Source organism: Crinia signifera, chromosome 2 (assembly GCF_055691185.1).
Source record: "Crinia signifera chromosome 2, ASM5569118v1, whole genome shotgun sequence".
In the NCBI taxonomy this organism is placed as follows: domain Eukaryota; kingdom Metazoa; phylum Chordata; class Amphibia; order Anura; family Myobatrachidae; genus Crinia; species Crinia signifera.
In genome coordinates, this window is record NC_139218.1 from 134,776,273 (window position 1) to 134,799,827 (window position 23,555).

General features: G+C 45.6%; 1 protein-coding gene across 5 annotated transcripts in view; it reads left to right on the top strand.

Moving 5' to 3' along the window:
* Positions 1-23,555, top strand: part of ATP2B4 (ATPase plasma membrane Ca2+ transporting 4) — a 150,487-nt gene that overhangs the window by 45,173 nt on the left and 81,759 nt on the right. For all 5 annotated transcript variants that reach the window (XM_083172858.1, XM_083172854.1, XM_083172855.1 and 2 more), the window contains exon 2: positions 13,146-13,622. In XM_083172858.1, the coding sequence (XP_083028984.1) occupies positions 13,427-13,622 (196 nt within the window). In that variant the 5' untranslated portion in view covers positions 13,146-13,426. The remainder of the gene's footprint in view (positions 1-13,145; positions 13,623-23,555) is intronic.

Sequence of the window (23,555 nt, forward strand, 5' to 3'; positions counted from 1 at the left end):
ATCTCCCTTTAACTGAGTCTGTAGTGGGGGATCTATTTTTTGGAGCCCAGAAAAAGCAACATATTGTTTATCCAGAACAGGCTGATTTGGAGGACGCTTGGAAGTCCCCAGAACAACGTTTTAAACTCAGAAAAGCGGTTTGTGTCTGCATTCCCTTTTGAGACGACAGGCTAAAAGGTGTGGGAGGAGCCTCCTGTTGTGGCCACGTCCTTATCACGCTTGTCAAAAAATTTAGGGTCCTCATCTCTGAAGGACAGCTCTGATAAAAAGGTAGAAGCGACCCTTAAGGCTGTTTCTACCGCTAGTGGCGCATGTCAGCGCTCGGTTCTGGCGAATTGCTGAATGGCTAAGGCCGTCCACACCTGGGCCTCCCAGATAGTGGAAGGTTTGCAAGGGGACATGACTGTGGCGCAGATTTCAGAGAAACTGGGCCACATCCAGGATACGGCCAAAATGCTGTGCGATGCACAAAATGAATTAGGTGCGATAAATGCACGCAATTCTGCCATGGCAGTCTCCGGACACAGAACCCTCTGGCTACACCAGTGGGCGGCTGACGCTGATTCGAAGCGTAGCGTGGAAAATCTCCCTTATAAGGGGGACAGATTATTCGGGAGCGAGTTGGATGACCTTATTTCTAAGGCTACTGCTGGGAAATCAATATTCCTCCCGTCTACTCCCACAGTGCAACGCCGGCCCTTTGCAGGTCCGGCACCGCAGTCCTTTCGGGCCTCCAGATTCCGCCAGAAGGTGAGAGGTGGCTCCAATTCGCAGAGGGGTTCTCGGACAAAGTTCCGTAAGGCCTTAGCCTTGGCAGGCCTGGATCATAGCTCCGGAGCTACCGCATCCAAGCCCTCTGCATGAATACCCAGCACCACCACTTGTCATACTCAAGATGGGAGCTCGTCTGCTACACTACGCCCAGGTGTGGGAGGCATCCTGTACCAATCCTTGGGTGCGGACTCTCATTTGGCAAGACTACAAGCTAGAGTTTGCAAAGCCACCCCCCGCACAGGTTCTTCAAATCAGGGCTACCTGCTTTGAAAGCGACTCAGGCCACCATGTTACAGGCGATTACTGTCTCGGGTGGTTATCCCTGTCCCTCCTCAGGAGGGGCAGGGGTTACTACTCCAACCTTTTTGTAGTACCGAAATCGGACGGTTCAGTACAGCCAGTTTTAAACTTAAAGTCTCTTAATCCATTCTTAAAGGTAACTACTTTCAGGATGGAGTCCCTGCGGGCGGTCATTGCAGGGTTGGAGCAGGGAGAGTTCCTAGCATCCCTCGATGTGAAGGACACTTACCTGCACATCCCAATATGAGTCCCACAACAGGCATTCCTGCGGTTTGCCATTTTGGAGGACCATTATCAATTTCAGGCCCTTCCCTTTAGCCTGTCCACTGCACCCAGCGTATTCACGAAGGTGATGGCAGAGATGATGGTCTTACTCAGAAAGAGGGGGATAAACATCATACCCTATCTGGATGACCTCCTTATAAAGGCCAGGTCGCAGGAAACTTTGAATCTGGCAATTCAGGTAACTACACAGGTCCTCATTGCACACGGGTGGCTACTGAACCTTCCCAAGTCCTCGCTGATCCCATCGCTTTGACTGCTGTTTCTGGGTATGGTACTTGATACCAGGGAGCAGAATGTCTTTCTGCCAGGGGACAAGGTTCAAGCGCTCCAGATCCTTGTGAGCGATCTATTGGCTGTGGTACAAGTCTCTGTCCATCAATGCATCCGGGTCCTGGGCAAGATGGTTGCTGGCAGGCAGGAGGTTTGGGATACAGAATTGGATTCTGCTAACGACTGACGCCAGTCTCCTAGGATGAGGTGCCGTGATGCTGGGAAGGACTTTCCAAGGCAGGTGGTCCCTTTGGGAATCAAAACTCCACATAAAACAACCTGGAGTTGAGAGCGGTGGTTTACACTCTTCTGCAAGCTGCACCTTGGCTGCAGGATCAGGCGGTAAAAGTCCAGTCGGACAATGCGACGACAGTGGCATTTATCAACCGCCAGGGAGGTATGAGGGAGGTCACAAAGATCCTCAGTTTGGCAGAGGCTCATCTGACTGCGCTGTCGGACATTTTCATCCCTGGGGTGGACAATTGGGAGGCGGACTTCCTGAGTCATCACGACCTTCACCCGGGGAATGGAGCTTGAAAGAGCAAGTCTTTGCACGCATTGTGGATCGGTGGGGAAACCCTCAGATAGATCTGATGGCGTCCAGACTCAACAACAAGTTGGCTCAGTACTGCTCCAGGACCAGAGATCCTCAATCGGAGGTGGTGAACGCAGTGACAACACCTTGGTGCTACAACCTGGTGTATGTATTCCCGCCAATTCCATTACTGGCGAAGGTTCTAAAAAAGATAAGAACAGACAGAGTGGAAGCAATTCTGATAGCTCCCGACTGGCCTCGCAGAGCGTGGTTCGCAGAGCTTCAAGCCATGTTGGCAGACGACCCGATATGCCTTCCTCAAGAAAGAGACCTGCTCACTCAGGGTCTCTGCGTCTGCCAGGCCTTAGAGCAACTACGTTTAATGACCTGAAGGTTGAGCGGCAGATTCTAGCTCTCAAAGTTTTGCATGCGTCAGTCATCTCTACGATGACTTCTGCACATTACCACCACATTTGGAGGAAGTATGTAGGCTGGTGTGAACAGTTCACATTTCCACTCGCAGAATTTAAATTGGACCGCTTCCTTTATTTTTATGTTTAGGTTCCTTAAAGGTACAGATTTCGACCCTCTCCGTTTTTTTTTTTTTTTTTCAGAAGAAATCTGCTTCCTTGCCGGAGGTCCAGACTTTCCTGCAAGGGGTGCTGCGTATACTACCCCCCTTTATGCCGCCTACACCTTCATGGGAATTGGAGGTGGTCTTTAGACTTCTTGCAGTCATCTTGGTTTGAACCCTTGAACTCAGTGTAGTTGAAATTCCTGACTTAGATGACAGCAGTTATAATAGCTTTGGCTTCAGCACAGATGGGGTCAGAGCTGGGCGCTCTGTCTTGCAAGAGCCCATACTTTATATTCCATGAAGATAGGGCGGAGCTTAGAATTAATCCACGGTTTCTTCCAAAAGTTGTTTTGACCTTTCATTTGAACCAACCTATTGTGGTTCCAGCAGGTGGGCCTAACTCTGAGATCCCTGCTACGTTGGATGTGGTTCGGGCTCTTAGGTTGTACGTCCAAAGGACGGCTAGGCTGCGCAAAACGGATTCCTATTTTGCTCTGTACGATGCCCAGAAGAAAGGTCATCTGGCCTCAAAACAATCAACTGCTCGCTGGCTTTCTACGGCTTTCAAGCAGGCTAATGTTAGGGCTCATTCTACCAGGGCAGTGGGTGCATCCTGGGTGGCTGCTCGGGGTGTTTCGGCTCTGCAGCTATGTAGGGCAGCTACATGGTCGAGCCAGCATACATTCGTCAAATTTTATAAATTTGACACCATTGCAAAAGAGGACATTCAGTTTGGGAATGCGGTGATGCAGCAATCTCCGCACGTTCCCGCCAGTCCTTGAATCTTGGGTATAATTCCCATACATTTATGGTGAAGTCCCCAATATCCCATATGGATGATCGAGAAAATAGGATTTTAATACCTACCGGTAAATCCTTTTTTCGGAGTCCATATGGGATATTGGGCGCCCGCCTTAGTGCGGGCTCTTGCTGCCTTGTTAATCCAGAATAATGGATCCTTTTACTGGTATCTTGAGTTAGTTATACTGTTTCTTGACTTCAGTTATATTGCCAATCTTGTTCTTGGCCATTGTTGTATTATGGGTGTGCTGGTTGCATGTCACCACTTTAATACATTTTATATGTTAACACATAGTTATATCCTTTACTCATATACTTTCCATTCCATCGGGCACAGTTTTCATATTAACTGGTCCCAGTGAAAGAGCTTCTATGTGCCTGTCTCCTGCGGATACCTCTCTTCTCCCATACGTTATGATGAAATCCCCAATATCCCATATGGACTCAGAGGAAAAGGATTTACCGGTAGGTATTAAAATCCTATTTTATCGGTGTTTATTTTTAGTTCGAGAGGTGACTAAGTATTGATTTCTTCCAATAGATTTGGAAGGGAGACAGAGGGATTAGTAAGGGTTAGTATAACGTCATCCGCGTACAGTGCAAATTTATGATGTTGATTTCCTACATTGATGCCAGATATGTTTTGCTTAGTCTGATTCTTGCTGCCAATGTCTCCTTAATTAGGGCAAAAAGTAGGGGGGAAAGGGGGTAGCCTTGGCGAGTGCCATTTCTAATAGGAAGGGGATCAGAAATTAAGCCATTAACGAGAATAGAGGTGGAGGGATTTCGGTATAGGGAAGTAATACCCTTGTAGAAAGCACCATTCAGACCAGTAGCATTGAGGGTTTGTTGTATGATGGGCCATGCTAACCTGCCAAAGGCCTTCTCGGCATTGAGTGCCACCACTAGAGTTGGGAGGGATCTATCATGTGTGAGGTGTATACGGTTAATAATCCGTCTAGTGTTGTCCAATGCCTGTCTGTTTGGGACGAAGTCGACTTGTTCGGGTTGGATGAGGGAGGACAAGAAAGGGGCGAGTCTATTTGCCAGTATTTTTGCAAAGAGCTTTAGATCCACGTTTAGAAGGGAGATAGGTCTATAGTTTTTGATCTCGAGGGGATCTCTATCTGGTTTGGGAATGACAATTATTTTAGCTCTAGTGGTGGCTTCATTTAGTGATTTTCCTTGAAGTAGTGAATTAAATAGGGAATGGAGCATGGGGAGTAAGGGGGAGGATTTTTTTTTTATAATATAGAGCAGTAAGGCCGTCTGGGCCAGGAGCTCCCGATCGTCTCAACTGTTTGATCACTGTTATAATCTCTTCCGTTGTAATGGGGGCATTAATTGTACCTATGTCTGTGTTAGAGAGCTTTGGTAGGTGGCAAGAAGTGAGGTATCGCTGTATTTTGAGTATATAATGGGGATCAGATTCTTCAGCAGATGGGAGGTGTATAGGGATTCATAATAATTCTTAATTTGTGAGGCCATAGTTGATGGATTATATGTAATGGAACCGTCTACACATCACATTGATACTATGCGATTATGTGTGCGTTTTGCTCGCAACCTTCGAACTAGGAGGGTGTCCGCTTTATCTGATTTCTCACAAAACCTGTGACGCGCCCACAAAAGTGCTTTGACTGCTTTTTTAGAGAGGATTTGAGTCAACTGGCCCTTGATCGCCAACATTTTGAGTAAACTTTCTTTTTAGGTCTGTGCCAATGTAGGCGGGTCAGAGTCGCCAGTTCTGCTTCTAGGTCCCTGATGCGCTGGATCTCAAAATTTTTTTGAGTTGAGGTGAAGCTGATTTGAAGACCACGAATAGTGGCCTGATGTGCTTCCCACAGTAAGGGGGGAGCAATGTCTGGAGATACGTTTTCATTGTAGTAAATTGTCAGCACATTAGTGATGTCGGTGATATTTGATTTTTTGAGGAAGATGGATTCGTTTAGGCGCCATGTACGGTTAACAGGGGTCCGACCATGAGATAGGAAGTATCTAAGCATTAAGTAGTTTATTAGTCGTATTACGGTCGACAAAAATATAATCAATACGGGTATTGAGGTCGAAGGGTGGAGAATAGTGGGTAAATCCATTGGCTTAGGGGTAAAAGGTTCTCCAGCCTTCATATAACTCATGGAGTGTTAACCGTGGCTGTAGAAGCTTGAATTACTTGGTTTGAGCAGAAGGGGTTGTGCTAGGATGAGATCAGTCTAATAGAGGATTCATAGTAATGTTACAATCACCCCCTAGGATGGTCATACCAGTGGGGAGTTGAAATAGAAGGTCAAAGAAAGCTGCCAAAAGGGAACCCTGCTGCATATTAGGTGCATATATGAAGGCTAATGTGAGGGGAGTCTGATTATATGAGCAAGAGAGGATTATAAAGCGGCTCTGTTCATCTGCAGTAGAGTCGTGGACAATTATAGGGAGGTTATGGTGGATCATTATTGCTGTGCCTCTCCGTTTGGTGGGCATGGTGGAATAATAGACATGTAGAAATTGAATACAGGAGAAGGAGGGATGAGAGGATTTAAAGTGAGTTTCCTGAAGTAGGATAATGTCGGCTTTTTGCCGTGTAAAAAATTGAATGGCCATGGCTCGTTTAGTAGGAGAGTTAAGGCCGTTAGCATTAATCGCTAGGATATTGAGTGTCATGGTGGGTGGGTGTATGGATAGAGCGAAGTAGAAGATTGCAGAGAACCAGTATGGCAGGGGAGGGACTGAAGGTTGATGTGAGGGGAGAGGGAAAGGAGGGGAAGGCTGTATAGATATACAGCGGGGAGTGACCTTTTCCTAAATAAGGATTAGGTCTTATGTGAGAAGTGAATGCGTTGTTCTGATGATTCCTTCGAGAGGGGACGTGTCTTAGATGTAATAAGGTGGAGTTGTGAGGGTTATACATTTAGCGGAGTAGTAGAAGAGTACGACCAAGCAACAAGGGGAGAAGAACAGTAAATAATCTCAAAGTTATATTTAGTCTGTGTGGTCTGAGTTGGTCTATTCATGGTGATGACATGGGATGGTTAGTGATGAAGTAAGAGAATAATCTATCTCATATAATGATATTTAAACATTGCATATAGGCATTTACTGAAGTTTGGCCTGGCTCCTACAAAACGCAGGATTATATCCCTTGTTGGTTGGTTTGGGTCATAGGGCTCGATGGGCACGGTGCAGTTGTAGTAGATTTTTAGATGTGTTGGGGATTAGTTGTAAGAAGAGATTTTCCAGATAATTGGGAAGTGTTTCAGGAGTCACACTTTCAGGAATGTTGCGGATACGGATGTTGTTACGACGGCTGCGATTGACGATATCTTCCAGATGATCTTTGTATGTGTCCAGTTCGGTTTGGATGTCTGTAAATTCCTACAGTTTGAAAGTGGCATATCTCGTCAACCTTATGTTCCAGTGAGTTAGTATGCGAGTCCAGATCAGCTAGCTCAGATCTGAATTCAGTTAGCACTGCCCTCATTTCTGACTGAATCGTTTTGTCACAATGGCAACTATGTCTCGGGTGTTGACTGCAGTTTCTGGTAGAGATGAGCGGGTGCGGATCTCCAGGATCCGACAGATCCGAACATCGCGATCCGAGCCGGCTCGGGAGTTCCCGCCTGAATTCCGTACTGAAAACGAGGCAAAACATCATCATCGCGCTGTCGGATTCTCGCGAGATCGGGATGTTATATAAGACACACGCGCGCCCCGCCATCTTCACTCCATTATAGGAGAGGGAAGAGGGTGGGTGGGAGATCTGTGCTCCGTCCTCTCTGCTCTTTGCTCTGTGCCCTGTGCTGTGATTTATTTTGTGTGATTGTACACTCAGTGTACAGGGGCTGCAGTGTCCATAATACAAGGGTTTGTGTCCAGTGTGTCATGGGCTGTGTCCAGTGTGTCATGGGCTGTGTCCAGTGTGTCATGGGCTGTGTCCAGTGTGTCATGGGCTGTGTCCAGTGTGTCATGGGCTGTGTCCAGTGTGTCAGGGGCTGTGTCCAGTGTGTCAGGGGCTGTGTCCAGTGTGTCAGGGGCTGTGTCCAGTGTGTCAGGGGCTGTGTCCAGTGTGTCAGGGGCTGTGTCCAGTGTGTCAGGGGCTGTGTCCAGTATGTCAGGGGCTGTGTCCAGTGTGACGGCCTATATCTAGTGTCCAATGTGACGGCCTATATCTAGTGTCCAGTGTGACGGCCTATATCTAGTGTCCAGTGTGACGGCCTATATCTAGTGTCCAGTGTGACGGCCTATATCTAGTGTCCAGTGTGACGGCCTATATCTAGTGTCCAGTGTGACGGCCTATATCTAGTGTCCAGTGTGACGGCCTATATCTAGTGTCCAGTGTGACGGCCTATATCTAGTGTCCAGTGTGACGGCCTATATCTAGTGTCCAGTGTGACGCCCTATATCTAGTGTCCAGTGTGACGCCCTATATCTAGTGTCCAGTGTGACGGCCTATATCCAGTGTCCAGTGTGACGGCCTATATCCAGTGTCCAGTGTGACGGCCTATATCCAGTGTCCAGTGTGACGGCATATATCCAGTGTCCATTGTGAAGTGATTAAAATTGACTAGAAATGAGTGGAAATTAATGTTTTTGAGCTTAATACTTTAGGGGCAAAAACAGGCCCAAAATCTGTTATTTTAGAAATTTTTGGCATTTTTCCAAAAAAATCCAGATCCAAACAAAAACCCGCAAGGGTGGTTTTGCCAAAACCAATCCAGATCCAAAACACGAAGGGAGATCCAGATCCAAAACCCGAAAAAGTGCCCGCCGCTCATCTCTAGTTTCTGGGGTAGCAGGCTAGGTTTAGGTGTTTGAGGGTTCTTGCGATTCCTCTGGGACATTGTTGCGTCAGTAAATGTTGTGAGAGAAATCTAGATCATAAGTTAGTTAAGAGCTGTAGTAGGTCCCCCTGATACTGTATGGTCATTGTAGTTACAAAGCCATTAACGATATGCTTCAATATGAGTCCAGAATTTTAATCTGGTTGGTATAAGGAATGAAAATGTTCTGTTTATAATAGGAGGAAGTATAACCGCTGACTCAAGGTATAGAATTTGCGTGGGCTTCCTCTCTGTTGTAGGGTATGTCAGATAGGTAGATTCCCTTAGGTGTGTCTTGTGCTTATATTGATATAATCACCAAGAGGATTCTCCGTTCTATAAAATAGTTAATTTAGAAGGCTGGGTAGCTCTACCTCTGAGCAATGAGTTAAAGTAATAGAGAGAGGGTGGATTCAGCTGGGGGTGGTGGGCTCTGGAAGGACTGCCAGGACGCTGCCCGCCAGAATGCTGCCTGTAATCTCAGAGAGCCCTATGTCTGGGGTTGCAGTGAGTAATACTCCCAGGGTGGGGAGCAGCAGAGGGAATCCCGTCTGCAGAGCGCCAGTCAGTGGGGACGCTGGAGTCCAGGTCGCCCGGCCAGGCCTCCCTATTCGAATTGCGGTGTCAGCTGTGGGGGGATGGGAGCAGCAGGGAAAATGGTGCTTACCGAGCTGTCCTGGGCCGTGGCTGTATAATCGGAGCCTCCGAGGTCGGTGGGCGCAGATGCTGCCAGCGGGTAGCCGGAGGCACTGGATTCTGACCGGTGACGCCTGAGGAGAGCGTCGCAGAGGTCAGGTCACCACTGAGGTCTTTGGTGGGTGCTGGCGAGCTCCGGAACTTAGAAGTCGTCGGGCAGGAAGCGAGCAGCAGGTCTCGGTCGAACACGTGTGGGAGGCTACAACCCGCAGCGCCCAAGTTAATGGTCGACCGGCTCCGCAACCTGGTCCACCGTGATCGGGCTGAGGTGAGCTGGTTAATTCCACTACCGTAGAGGTGGTTGGGCTCCTCAAAAATGGCTTAGGGGCCAATGAATGCCGTGTAGCAAGGGGAGCTCTTCAAGCACACGTCTATGCTTCCCGTCCACCAAGTGCCAATTTCTTAGTGCAGTCCCCTAAGGCAGTGGTTCCCAACCCTGGTCCTCAAGTACCCCCAACAGTGCATGTTTTGCAGGTCTCCACACAGAATCACAAGTGCTATAATTAGCTCCACCTGTGGATCTTTTCAAATGTGCTTGAATAATGAGTAAACCTGCCGGGTGACCTTGAAAACGTGCACTGTTGGGGGTTACTTGAGCACCAGGGTTGGGAACCACTGCCCTAAGGGAAGAGAAGATTGCAGCTGCCCCAACCAATATGGCCGCCGCCACACAACTTACTGGCCTGGTTCTGCCAGGCCAGGGGAGTTTCAAACAGCCTCCCAGGTCCTTTAAGTTCCCAACTGCCGACCCGGGGAGTGTCAGGGGACACCTGGGGAGGTCCGGGCAGTCCGTCCACCCCCTCACCTCTATTCCGGCGGCGTCTCCCGGTCACGGAGCCCGATTCCCGGGTACTTCCACAAATTGAGGCTCTGGCTCCGGAGCTGCGGGTAGGCCGCGAATCATGTGAGCTCAGACGAGTCCCCCAGCTGCACATACGTCCGCCTTTGGAGTCGAACATTATTGCAGGATGGCCTTGTGCATTCTTACTGCGAGTCGCATGCATGTTCAGCCGAGCGATAATTACCCGGTCTGCGAATTAGCAGCCGTGCCATCAGATCTGAATTACCCCCAAAGAACAGCTTATCTGTGTGACAAAGCAGTACTGTATATGCATGTGGCTCTACCAGAACATAGTATGGTGATGCAATCACAAATTGCATTGTAGAATTGGCAATGGATGGTAATGCAGGACTGTACTTCTTTTTTTTTTCTTGTGTGGGTTTTTCTCCTAAGGATTGCTATGTGGCAGATATTTATGTTGCTTATACTCCAACCTAAAGCTTCCCCTGCACCTCAGACTGCATGTTTTCTCTTCCTCATCATCATGTCACTTTAATTACTGATTTTGCAATTCAAATATTAGTTAATGATCTACGGCGGCTTCCCATTCTGTTGTAGGGAAGTGTTCACAAGATATTATTTGCCATTTAGTTAGAATCTAGAAGGCAGCTCTCATCTCACACACCATTAATCATACATCAGCACCCCTAATTATGACTCCCGATCCCTCTCTTCTGCACAGAAGCACTGGTAGTAGGATTGTGATATTATATAAACAGATGGGTACCTTATGGCAAGTGACAAAAAATGAAGTTCCTGTTATTATTGGACATTGATAGCACCACAGTAGTCAGTCTCAGAATTAGTGTTTGGATTGGTTGGGATTTCAACATTAGGATTTATTCCGTATTGTTTTTTTGTTTGCAAACTAATCCACTCGAATGCACCCTTTCTGCCTGCATGTGACACTTTACAGCTAATCTCAGATTAGGTTATTATAGAGTTATTGGTGATTACAGCCCCGTGCTGACTTTCTGGCTTCAGGCGCTTATAAACGGCTGGAAGTCATGGACTGTTTTCCTGGCTGCCATGCATCCTCCTGTGTTGATTGCAGCAGGAATGATAATGCTTTAAGAACATATCAGTATATTGTGGTGTGTTCTTCATTTTCTTGTTTCTGTTCTGTTCAGCAGGAAGTAGATGTTTTGTATGTTACACCTGGTCCTGGTCACATGTAATAAGATCATTTCCAAACCTCTTTTGAAAGGACAAACAGAAAATAAATCAAATGTGTATGCTTGAAACCAGTTTGATGTAACATGCCTGGACTATATGCTTATTGCAGGTGTATGTATCTTTAGTTCCTGACAATGCTCATTGTAATTTGTGTGTCTCGCACAGACATAAACTGGTTGCTAAGCATCCTGCTACTAAACTTAATTAGGCTACTACAGAATTTATGTATACTTTTTTTTTTTTCTTCCTGAACTGCTGTTGAACTTCTGGTCTCTTTAGTAGAATGATTATAGTACTGTAGGTGAGTGGGATACATATGGATCAATGGCAGTCAGGATGCCTGCGATCAGAATACCAGCGCTGGCATCCCTAAGGAGGGAATCCAGACAGGGATTCTCTCTGCAGCCTATCCCTAACCCCTCTCTCCTTTGTGCCTAAACCTAACTTCAAGTCCCCCCAATAGTGCCTAAACCTAACCCCTATTCCCCGATCCAACCGTAACCCAGCCCGCATACTAACTGATCAGGATGCTGACTGTGTGCTGGGCCGGCATTGGCATCCTGACTCTTTCAAAGATCCAGTGCCGGTTTTCTGAAGTCGGGATGCCAGTCTGTGTACAGAACGCCAGCAACCTGACCTTCAAGATGCTGACTGCATTCTAGCTGAGTCGGGTTGCTCCCTGGCAACAAATGTGAGTAGGTTACAGACTTGTGGTTTACCTTTAGCAAATGCGAGGACAAAACATTGCACAGACTAGCCATTAAAACACTTAATTTATTAGTGTGGGATATTATTTTCCAACAAAGAATGCGAACATGTACTGTATGTGAGCAGCCAATTAAAATGCCTGTTGATTATTTCCGCAATTATGTATTGTTTTCCTTTTTGAAAAATGATATTTCTGGAATTACAATTTGCTCACAGGTGGTGGCATTATGCAAGGTGACACTGCATTTCAGACACAATGAAAGATGAATGCTTAAAGGATGCCTGAGCTTTAGAGATTTTTGGATCTTATTCTTTGTGCTGATGTTAAATGTAGTCCATATTGGTTTAGGACTATAGTATATACTGAATGTATTGAAGTTATTTGCTGCTGGTTCTTTGGCCTATGCTGAAACACAGCTAACTGTAGTAACCCCACAATGGTGGCTCCTTATAGTTCTGCAGTGCCAGAGAGAGACAAGGAATCAAACAAACCTAACAAGAAACATGGGGGCATACTCCAATTGATTCTGTTTGGTAGATCTATAGTGTCTAGATAAACAGTCAATAGGTCTACCCCAAAAGGTCGACATGCAGTAGGTCAACAGGGTCAAAAAGTTGACATTAAAAAAGGTAGACGCATACCAAGGTCGACATGTTTTTCATACTTAGGGAACCATGCGACGCTATGCGTCCCACTAATTGGGGTCTATGTTGACAGTTGTTGACATTGACAACAAAAAAACTGAAAAAAATGTGGCAACATTTTGACCGTCAACATTTTGAACCGTTGATCTTTCCGATGTTGACCTATTGCATGTCGTCCTTTTGGGGTAGACCTATTTTCTGTCTATCTAGACACTGTCTTATCTATTAATCCACCCCCAACTTGATGAGCCGCTGGACTTACAGCGGGCTTTTAGCTCCTGGGTGAAGTGCCTGGAGCTACTCCGTTATATCCAGCTGGAAGCCACATCTCACGGTAGGCTTTGCGGCTAACATGTGGTAAGGCATAGATTCTGTATTGAGTGCCTGGAGTTATGCAGTTGCCTCGCAGTTGCAGGAGCCTCAAGAGTACACTTAACATGGATTTCTCTTTGCACCCTCCTGACATGAGAGCAGAATCCTCATGGTGTGTACATTCATGTATGGTCTCATACCCCCGAACATCCAAAATGCTAAAAATTTTCAACATAATTAAGATATTGGCACCTTTACTCTCTGGTTCAGTAAGCAAACTTTGCTTCATGTACAGTTAATAAAAATATTGTATAAAATGCATTTGGTTATAGGAAACTCAACTTAACTTGTCTATTCCGCTGATCCACTCCTTCCTTTCTTTGACTTTATATTTCTGTTCTCTATTTTCAGCTCCTGCTGTTAATATCCAGGTTCTGTGGCAACACCGGTATAAGCTGTTGGCTGGGTCATGCCGGTAACATGTTCATCTTGTGTTCTCTGTTAACCCTAAAGCAATCACTGAAGATGTCTGAAACAACTGCAGCGTAGAAATCAACTCACTGTAAAGAGGGAACAAAAGAGAAAAATTGACAATTGTGATCCTAAACGAAGAATCAAGTCAGTCCTTACCAAGAAGAGTAGATTAAAGGTGGTATACAAACTTCTGGGAACGGGGAATTGTATATCCCAAAATGGCAAATAATTCTACAGACCACCATCCTGCAAATTCTGTTAATGATGGCAGCTTTGAAGGGGACTTTGGCTGCAGTGTGGAGGAATTGCGAGATCTCATGGAGCTGCGAAGCGGAGAGGCAGTTACTCTCATCCGGGAGACCTATGGTGGGGTCCCCAATATCTGCCGCAGACTGAAGACCTCTCCAGTTGAAGGTACAGTAAACAGTAACAAAGTACAATTACGCACCTAAATTTGAATTTGTTGTCTTGACCCTTCCCTTGTTTAGAGAATAACGAAAGTGATGGTGTATAACCACTTTTAGAAGCAGATCTTAAATGGGGGGGGGGGGGGGGGGGGGGGAGGGAGGGAATGTGCATTTTCAAAAATGTCATTACCTGAGGACCAGTTTGATAAAGTTAGATATCTATAGTGATGTTGAATGCTGGTCAATTGCCAAAATAAATACGTGCTAGACTTCAGGTCACACTATGGAGGTTATTCTGGTTGACTCCAGGCACCGCACACACGGCCGCCTGCCCCCTCCTCACAAGCTGCAATCAATCTGCACAGCTGTGAATGGATGTTTAACGGTGGGGGAATCCCCCGGCCCGCTGCCCCCCGCCCGCATTGTTGTGTGCAAGCGCCATGCGCATAATCTGTTCGACGTGACCACTCGCACACAGCAGCTGCACATGCGCATACCTCGAAAACTCGGTCCCCTGTGTGAACGCGCAAGGGATCGATTAAACCAGAATAACCCCCTAGATTCCTATTTCAGTGCTTTTCATATTGATCATTTTTGGGGGGCTTTGCATGCTCAAGTGTTTTTTGTTTGTTTGTTTGTCCCTAAAAAAAAAAACAATAATTCTACACCCGCTAAAATAACAGTGAACCTACAGTGAACCTATTGCAAAAATCACCAAATTTTGGCAAGGTACTGTTCTGAATGCTGTTTTCTTGTATATTGAGCATGATCAGTCTGTGTGCTGTGTGTGTGTTCGCACATCAGGCTTATTAACATATTAACATTGTTCGAAGAGAACACCTCTTACCTGTGTGGTAACCAGCCAATCCTCCTGCTAGCTTTTTCACTGCATACTACAAATTCAAAATGAAGTGGCTCCACTTATAGATACTGTGCCAAGCCATGGTCTCAAAAGCTAAAAGTTAAAATAAAAATAAAAACCATGTCAACCTTTTCCATGTAAACCTAATGCTCGTGTCTACCTATTGCTTTTAGACCTAATGACCACATCCCGATAAGACCTCTGCAAAATTGACATGAGAAAAGATAAACCTTCACACAATGGTTCAAAATGACTTCTCTTCTAAAATGTTAAATAAGAGGTTATTATCTTTGAGAACGGTGGCAACCTTCTTGGCAGATAACCATTCACATTTCTTCCGAAACTCTAGCAAACCTTTATTATTTGTGTCCAGTTGGCTATGGCTCCATACACACGGAGCCATATGTTGCTGAGCAATATAATGCTCAGCGTCCCGTTTTCATCAGCGACCAGAGATGGTCGCTGATGAAAATGAGACACTGCCGGGGGAAGAGGCAAGGAAACCGCTGACTGCAAGGGGAAGCCACTGATCGCAGGAGCATGAGACAGCCAATCACAACATCTGCCACTACGCAAGTTCTGTTTGGCATACAATCCAATGCCACATTTGACCTTGCCGCTGCCTGATGGAGAAGTAGAAGCCTGCGCTCCTTTGCATAGTAGCGAGGGGTGTGTGGGCATAGTGTTGCCCCATTAAAGGGGGACATCTGGGTGCAGGCCAGTACTACCGGCTGTCAGGTGGGGAAGAGGTATGGATGGGTGGGCCAAGCAGTGGGTGGAGCTACCCGATTTGCTGCGGCAAGCTACCATTAGCTCTCGAGCGATGGGTTGGCGACCACTGGTCTAGTATGTACATGATGCATGCTCCTGCAGGTAGATAATGACCCCTTCGCCTATGTCGTTTGAATATCCAGTCAAATTTTGCCGATTATCGCCAATGACTGCATATTCAGCCAGGACTAGGCAATGCCACTGAACCATAAAGTTACCAACATTGTTCAGTTTGTATGCACAGAATCGTTTGCTCGGAAGCTCTGGCGAGTATCATTGATGAATTCACTCATGGAGTGTATTGTATAAGGCAGTGATGGCTAACCTTGACACTCCAGATGTTGTTGAACTACACATCCCAGCATGCTCTGCTATAGTTTTGCTATTTGACCATGCTAAAACTGTTGCAGGGCATGCTGGGATGTGTAGTTCAACAACAGCTGGAGTGTCAAGGTTAGCCATCACTGGTATAAGGTGTATACCCAGCTTAAGTAAATACACCCCATGGTGTTAGCGCAGCAACTGTTCAATGATTAATAAATCCTTACCTAGTAGGATAGAATAAAAGTACACTGTATTCTAATATAGCATAACTATATTTATTTTAAGTTTTCTGTGGAGTTGGCCTTTAAAACAAACCGACTTAAAGGAAGTTGCAGGAACAATGGAATAGCTGACATGACTACCACCTTTTATGATAACATTGTCTGCAACCATTTGTATAAACTAGAGTGTAGAGTTTTTTGCTATATGGCTCCTCCACATGGGTGTTTTCTCAAGCTGTGTTTAAAAACTATTGTCCACATAGACAGCAGTGATTATACGCAATTCTGTGGTTATTGCAAGAAAACTGTAGGCAGCAATTATGTCACGGTTGCATTATAAAATATACAGTATAATCACATAGGTAATTCTACGCGTGTCAGTTACTTGTGGTTACATGCCTCTGATACTTCTGCTTAGCAACATGTACACTTCAACCTTGGGTGACTGATGTGACAAGCTTGTTATAAAGTCTATGCAATATGAACAAATATCCATATTGCATACAAAAGTATACATATAAAATGTAACCTATTTCAAGATGTTTGAAATTGTTTGTAAGCTGATCTTATACCCTGCAAGTTCTAGCTCTGGCTTATTTAGCATGCACACAATTCAGCATTAATCACTACATTATGAAAATGTAATCCGGCCGATTATCGAATGACTGGACGTGCCCTGCATTCTGTGACGTTATATAATGGTTGAAAGATGGTGTGCAGTCCTGAGAAAGGACTGCTTAGTGAGAGGGTAACTAAATATTGATTTAATGCAAAGCAAATTCTATCCATTAATGTGTTGATTGGAAATTAATCAAGAAAATGGATAGGTAACTCAGTATGACGATGGTGTCTGAGTGTCAGTTTGAGAGGCATTTTACCTGTGTATGCCCAGCATTTATTGAGTTATAGACCACCACCCCACTTTATAGAGGAACAATGACATACACACTTTAAAGGGGCATACCGATACAGCGGATATCTTTTTACTGATATCATTCAATTGTTACTACTATCAGTAAAATAGGAGTTAACGCCCATACACATTTTGCCGAATTTTGCGGAAAATCGCCTAGTGTGTATGCCCCCCAGATTGCCGACTAGCGATGATGCGCGCTCCCGCATCATCGCTGTGTGTATGTGTACGCTGTCTGGTTGAAAGATTAACCACAGACCATCCCGCTGCCCCCCCGCCTGTCATAATACTCACCCTGGTGCCGGGTGCTGCTGTGCCGGCTCCACACATCCTGCTCCAAGTCCCCGGAGGACACCCGTCAACACTCTCTGCTGCCCCCCCCCTGCTCTGCTTAGCACAGAGACGGGAGCCTTACTATTTTACTGGCATCACTGCCCACTAAGGTTACTTACAAGCCAGCAATATATACATAGTTGGAACATGTCAGCAATGTATATATTACTGGTACCACTGGCCACCAATGTTACATTTAAGCCAGTAATATATACATTGCTGGTACATGCCAGCATTGTATGTATTACTGGCACCACTGGACACCAATTATTATAATTTAGCTTGTAATCTATACATTGCTGGCACAGGCCAGCAATGTTGGGCACCACTGCCCACCAGGGTTAAAGTGAGCCAGAATGGGGCGGAACTGCGTTCTGTTTTGGAGGCGGAATGGTTCCGCCTCCGTCCGCATCGCTAAACAGCTGACAGCCGGGCAGAGCAGTGGGAAATCCGGATGTCTCAGAGCAGGTCCATCCATCCGTGGCGCAGCTATTTTTAAATGATGTGCCAAATCATGGTTCATGAGCCAATTAGAGCTTGCGGGACGGCAACAAATCAGGTGCTGCTGGGCTCTGAGACATCCGGGTTTCCCACCGCTTTGCCCTGCTGTCTCCTTTCCCACAGTGCAGAGCACACTAAACTTCCCCTGGCACTGAGCATGTAATACCTGGCAATGAGCATGTATGCAAGCGGCACTTATGTGGCATAATAAAAAAATGAGTATTACCGTGTTTGGCATATTGTGTAATGGGCATTACTGTGTTTGGCATATTTGTATAATGGGCATTACGGTGTGTGGCATAATGTGTAATTGGCATTACTGTGTGCATTACTGTGTCCCTGTCCCATAAAGCCATGCCCTAAATTTTTTGGCATGAACTGTTCTGTTTTTCATTAGGTGTTGGGTTGTTTTGCACTGTGGGGCATCATTTGAATTAGGGGTGGTATTATGTGGCCCACATTATTCTTTTCATGGGTGTGTGGGATATGCCAGAAATATAAAGCATGCAGGGGGGCGCCAAACACCATAGCACCCACCCTGGCTGTGTGGCTGTGTCATAATGGGGGGGTCGCGGGGGCAGGAATAACACCCCCCCTCCCGCGATTCGTGGCACACACCCCCCCCCCGCGCGCGATTCGCGGCACACACCCCCACCCCCCCCCCGTGCGACCTCCCGCGATTCGCGGCAAAACAACCCCCCCCCACCGCGATTCGCGGCACCGCACGACCCCCCACAGACTGGAGCCATACACAACGGAACGTGTATGGGCTCCTTTAGATTTTTCAGCCTGGGCTAGTTTCCTCTGAGGTGTATTCAACGACGCACTTAAACTATATGGGGCAACTAGAGCTTTCTCCAATGGCAAGTTTCTATATATTGAAAGAGTCCTCAACCAGTCCGATCTATACTGAAAAAAAACCCAGCATGAGTAAATGATTTGATGTCTGGATTGCCAGGTAGAGTGTTTACCTCATATAAAACCTTATTTTTTATATCCTTATGCTTTAAACATATTTACTTAAGAGAAATGCAGGCTTTTTTTAACAAACCATAAAAATTTTGAAAATAAGGAGGAGTAGAGGGTCAGATCATTACTAGACAATTGTAAAGGCATCTTGGTACTCTTTACCTAGAACGGCGCCCATCACGACCATCGCGACCATCGCATGCACTAAAAAACGGGTGCGATGCGATGCCCGCGATTTCCCATAGGGATCAATGTTAAAAGTGTGATTGGACGCGATTTTAGTGTTCAATGGCTCAATGGCCGCGATTTTTCCATAGGAAACAATGTTAAATGGGCCACAGAGCCCAAATAGTCACCCTAAAGTCAGAAATGGCCCCCACAATTGTGAACGCCACCCCACGATCAACGTCAACCCGAAGCGTGGCGAGCGAAGCGAGCCCGCGAGGGGCGGCGGTACGCGTCCTCCGACCTTTTCATACCCCCACTATCCACGTCGGCGTGGAGTTGAGAATAGAATAGTGTGGCGAGGGGACACGGATACCTTCACAGGTAAACGCGTCCCTTCGCGGGCTTCACAGGTATCCGCGTCCCCTCGCGGGGCTCGCTGCGCTCGCCACACTATTCTATTCTCAACTCCACGCCGACGTGGATAGTGGGGGTATGAAAAGGTCGGAGGACGCGTACCACCGCCCCTCGCGGGCTCGCCACGCTTCAGGTTCACGTTGATCGTGGGGTGGCGTTAAAAATTGTGGGGGCCATTTAAGACTTCAGGGGGACTATTAGGGCTCTGTGGCCCATTTAACATTGTTTCCTATGGAAAAATTGCGGGCATTGAGGCATTTAACACTAAAATCGCGTCCAATCACACTTTTAACATTGATCCCTATGGGAAAATTGCGGGCATCGCGTCGCACCCGTTTTTTTAGTGCATGCGATGCCCTCGATTTTTTACCCCCGATGACCGCGATGGACATCGTGGGCGCCGTTCTAGGTAAAGAGTACCGGCATCTTTTGTATCATATATGACCGTTTGTGGATTATTATGCTTTTTACTATTGCTGCTCGGCCCAACAAAGACAGAAGTAAATTATTTTTATCCATTAGCTCACATATTGAAACTCAGTAATTTTGAGTAAGTTGCATAGGTATAGGGTCAGAATTTTGATTTGTCCACGTTCATTTTAATCCTATAGTATACTAGGTATAGCGTTTGTTGGGTTGGAGAAAAACAAAAACATGTCCACAAACAATGCTCATTTAAATTCTGATCCAATTTGGCTTCCAAGAAAGTTTAGGTCTCAATGCATTGGCTAGCAGCTCTATAGTGATGGAGAAGAGTAAGGTAGATGGGCATCCCTACTTAGTGCCTCTGTAAATGTTAATGGGTGCTGATCTATATCCATTACTCAAAATGTGAGAGCAAGGCAATGTGTAGAGTGGCTCTAGAATTTTTGCTGCATTTTAAAATGGGAGAAAGATTCTAATATATGGTACCTGGAGACCATTGAAGGCCTTATCAGCTCAGTGGTTGGAATCCACTTTCCGAATATTCTATAATTATATTAAACCATGTGTTTTATAGAACCATGTTTTAATCATTATGAATGTATTAAAGAAAAGTACTATAAGGGGTTCTGACAGAATTTTTTTTTTAAAAAACTTGTAATCGACATTCAGTAACAAAATTGTCCTGTATTTCATTACTGGCAACTCTAAATCTCTCTCCCAGGCTTCGGCAATACCCATATCAAGGCACTATCAAAATATTGAGGTGTGATGAGCCATACTATTATAGAATTGAAAACTTTGGTGATCGATTCACAAACTATTATAGATAAGATTTTGTTAAATTCTTCAGTGAATCCATTGGGTCCTGGGGACTTAGAAGATTTAACCTTTAGAATAGCTGCCTGTAGTTTGGTAAACGTTATAGGAGCATGGAGAGTAGCTGCAGACTCAGAAAATAGAGAGGGTAACTGCAATTTACTCCATAAAGAGGCTTTAGAAACCTAATTTAAAGTTGGAGAATAAATGGTTTCATAGCAAACTCAGAAGACTTCCCCAGTTTGGGGAAGATCTAGAACCATCTTGTTTCAGGCTAGGAATTAAAAGGCAAAAACATCAGCCACGGAGAAGATTCGGTAGTAATCTACCCATACTATTTCCATACATATGCAATCTACCAGTATATTCTTTTTGAAAGGTATAGCGATCACCACTTGACTGTAGATTCTTTGCAAAATGTTTTGCTAAGAATTACAGGTTGAGTATCCCTTATCCAAAATGCCCGGGACCAGAAGAATTTTCGGTACTTGTTTCCTAGCACGGCCACACCGATTTACATCGGGGTGGTCGTGTCGGAAAAATCGGGTCGATCGCATCGCATGCGATTTGGTCGCATGCGATGCGATCGACGCGACCGACCGATTTTGGACCCGATTTTTTTTTTTTGAATGAAATGTAAATCGGGTCCCTGGGACCCGATTTTACATTGGATTCAATGTAAAATATTCCCAACCCCCCCAAATGTCACGGCGTACACCCCACCCCACGATAGACGCCAACCCGAAGCGTGGCGAGCGCAGCGAGCCCGCGAGGGGCGGCGGTGCGCGTCCTCCGACCTTTTCATTCCCCTACTATCCACGTCGGCGTGGAGTTGAGAATAGAATAGTGTGGCGAGCCCCGCGAGGGGACGCGGATACCTTCACAGGTAAACGCGTCCCTTCGCGGACTTCACAGGTGTCCGCGTCGCCACGGACACCTGTGAAGCCCGCGAGGGGACGCGTATAACTGTGAAGGTATCCGCGTCCCCTTGCGGGGCTCGCTGCGCTCGCCACGCTTCGGGCTCTGTGGCTCGCTGCGCTCGCCACACTATTCTATTCTCAACTCCACGCCGACGTGGATAGTAGGGGAATGAAAAGGTCGGAGGACGCGCACCGCCGCCCCTCGCGGGCTCGCTGCGCTCGCCACGCTTCGGGTTGGCGTCTATCGTGGGGTGACGGCGGGGACATCTAAAATGTGAAATGGGTCATATTGGCCCATTTCACATTTTTCACATTTTTTCAGGATTTCAATGTTAAAAAATCTTTTAACATTGAAGCCTATGTAAAAATCGGGGGCATCGCGTCGGGACCTATGTTAATGGTCCCGACCGACGCGATGCCCCCGATATTTTACCTTTCCCGACACGATTTCAATGTTAAAATATTTTTTAACATTGAAGCCTATGGGGAAATCGCGGGCATCGCGTCGGTCGCGTCGGGACCATTGTTAACGGTCCCGACCGACGCGATGCCCCCGATATTTTGTCCTAGCCGGCCAAATGGACCTGATTTCAAAGGAAATCGGGTCCATCGTATGGATCGTGTACCTTAACTAAAGGTACACGATCCATAAGATTTGTGGCCGTGCTAGGAAACAAGTACCGAATTTTCGATATCTGATTGTTCCATATTTCAGAATATTTTTAAATTTCAATGATGTGTCTTGAGATATTCTGCATTTATGTTGTACAAACACATGAAATACACACAAATATTATTTATTTGTGCATAAAACAAGGTTCCAAAACATGAATCAAAATTTGTGTACTATCTCGAGAACTGAATGTGAATCCAAGCAATCATTTTCTTGCACATATTTAGTGCCAGTTACATATGTCCCCAGGTGTACTTTTAGCAAGAAAATTTTTCTTTGTTCACTTTCTGGAATGCATGGTTTTCCGAATATTTTGGATAAGGGATACTCAATCTGTATGTTTGAGATGTTTAAGAAGCCTTTTCGGCCTGATAAGCTTCTGAAAGTTGTTGTTGTTGGGCAGAGCGGTAAGTGTCAATATGTTTTCCAATTATGTGTTTTGTATGAAATCACGACCCACTGATTTAAAAGCTTGCCAAAAAGTCAGGGGATAGTCCATAGCATGTTGGACATTATTATTTTTGTATTCTAGGGAAATGCCATTGCTTATTTATCCCCCTATCCTGCAGGGTTACCAAAGAGGACCACACCAAGGCATGGTCTAACAGACCTATTGGTAGTCAAGTATATTTCCTATAGGTGCGCCATGCCCTCCAGGCATCAATGGTTTGCAGCTGAGCAATGAATCAAGATATCCCACTTTTCAGGGGGGAAACATAAGAGGGGGTAGGAATATTCCTAGCCATGCATTTAGAAGAGATTGAGTTAAAATCTCTACCAATTAAAAGGTTATAAGATGAAAAGGATCCAAAAGTACCCCCCCCCCCCCCCCCCAAAAAAAAAAAATGTGCTAGATCATTTTCGAAGCATATATTGTGCATAAGATATATCTAACTTTAACAATTAACATGTGTGCCATGACGAAAGTCTGCCCTCTGGATCTCTAATAGTAGAACAAATAGATAACTGTAGATGTTTAGCTGCCAATGTGACAACTTATATGGCTGTAGAGGTTAAGGAGTAAATAACAACTATGTTAAAAGAATTTGGTGTATCTACTTCAACAGGAAATAAATGTGTCTCCTGGAGAAAAGCTATATCTAGACGAAGCTTATTTAAGTACAGTAGGATTTTTTTGTTTTTATGTGAGCATTAATTCCTCCCACACTCCACAATCCAACTTTAAATTAAATCATCTACATCTGAAAAGAACAATGGGCCCAAAGAAGTCAGTATAACTATGTGCAAGTATATTTGGACATACTTGCCTACTTTTGAAAACTAGTTTCGGGGGAGATAATAGTTGGTAGTAGAATTTTGTCCCCCATTGAGGGGACTTGTCATGTTCCATATATGGAGAGATTGGGAAAATAGCTTTTGAACATGGCAACTAGAAGTGTGAGTGTGTACTGCTACAACTGAGAGGAATCTTTTAAAACTATTTATATACAAATGTAGGTGAGCCCAGTGCCAGATTAAGGTCTAAATGGGCCTGGAGCTGAAAATTATCAAGGTCCTATTATGCACAATAATAGGGGTTGCGGCCAGCACCTAATAATGTGGGTGGCGTGACCAGTGTTCTGGTTGGGTGGTCTGCTCATATGTGTATATATATATATATATATATAT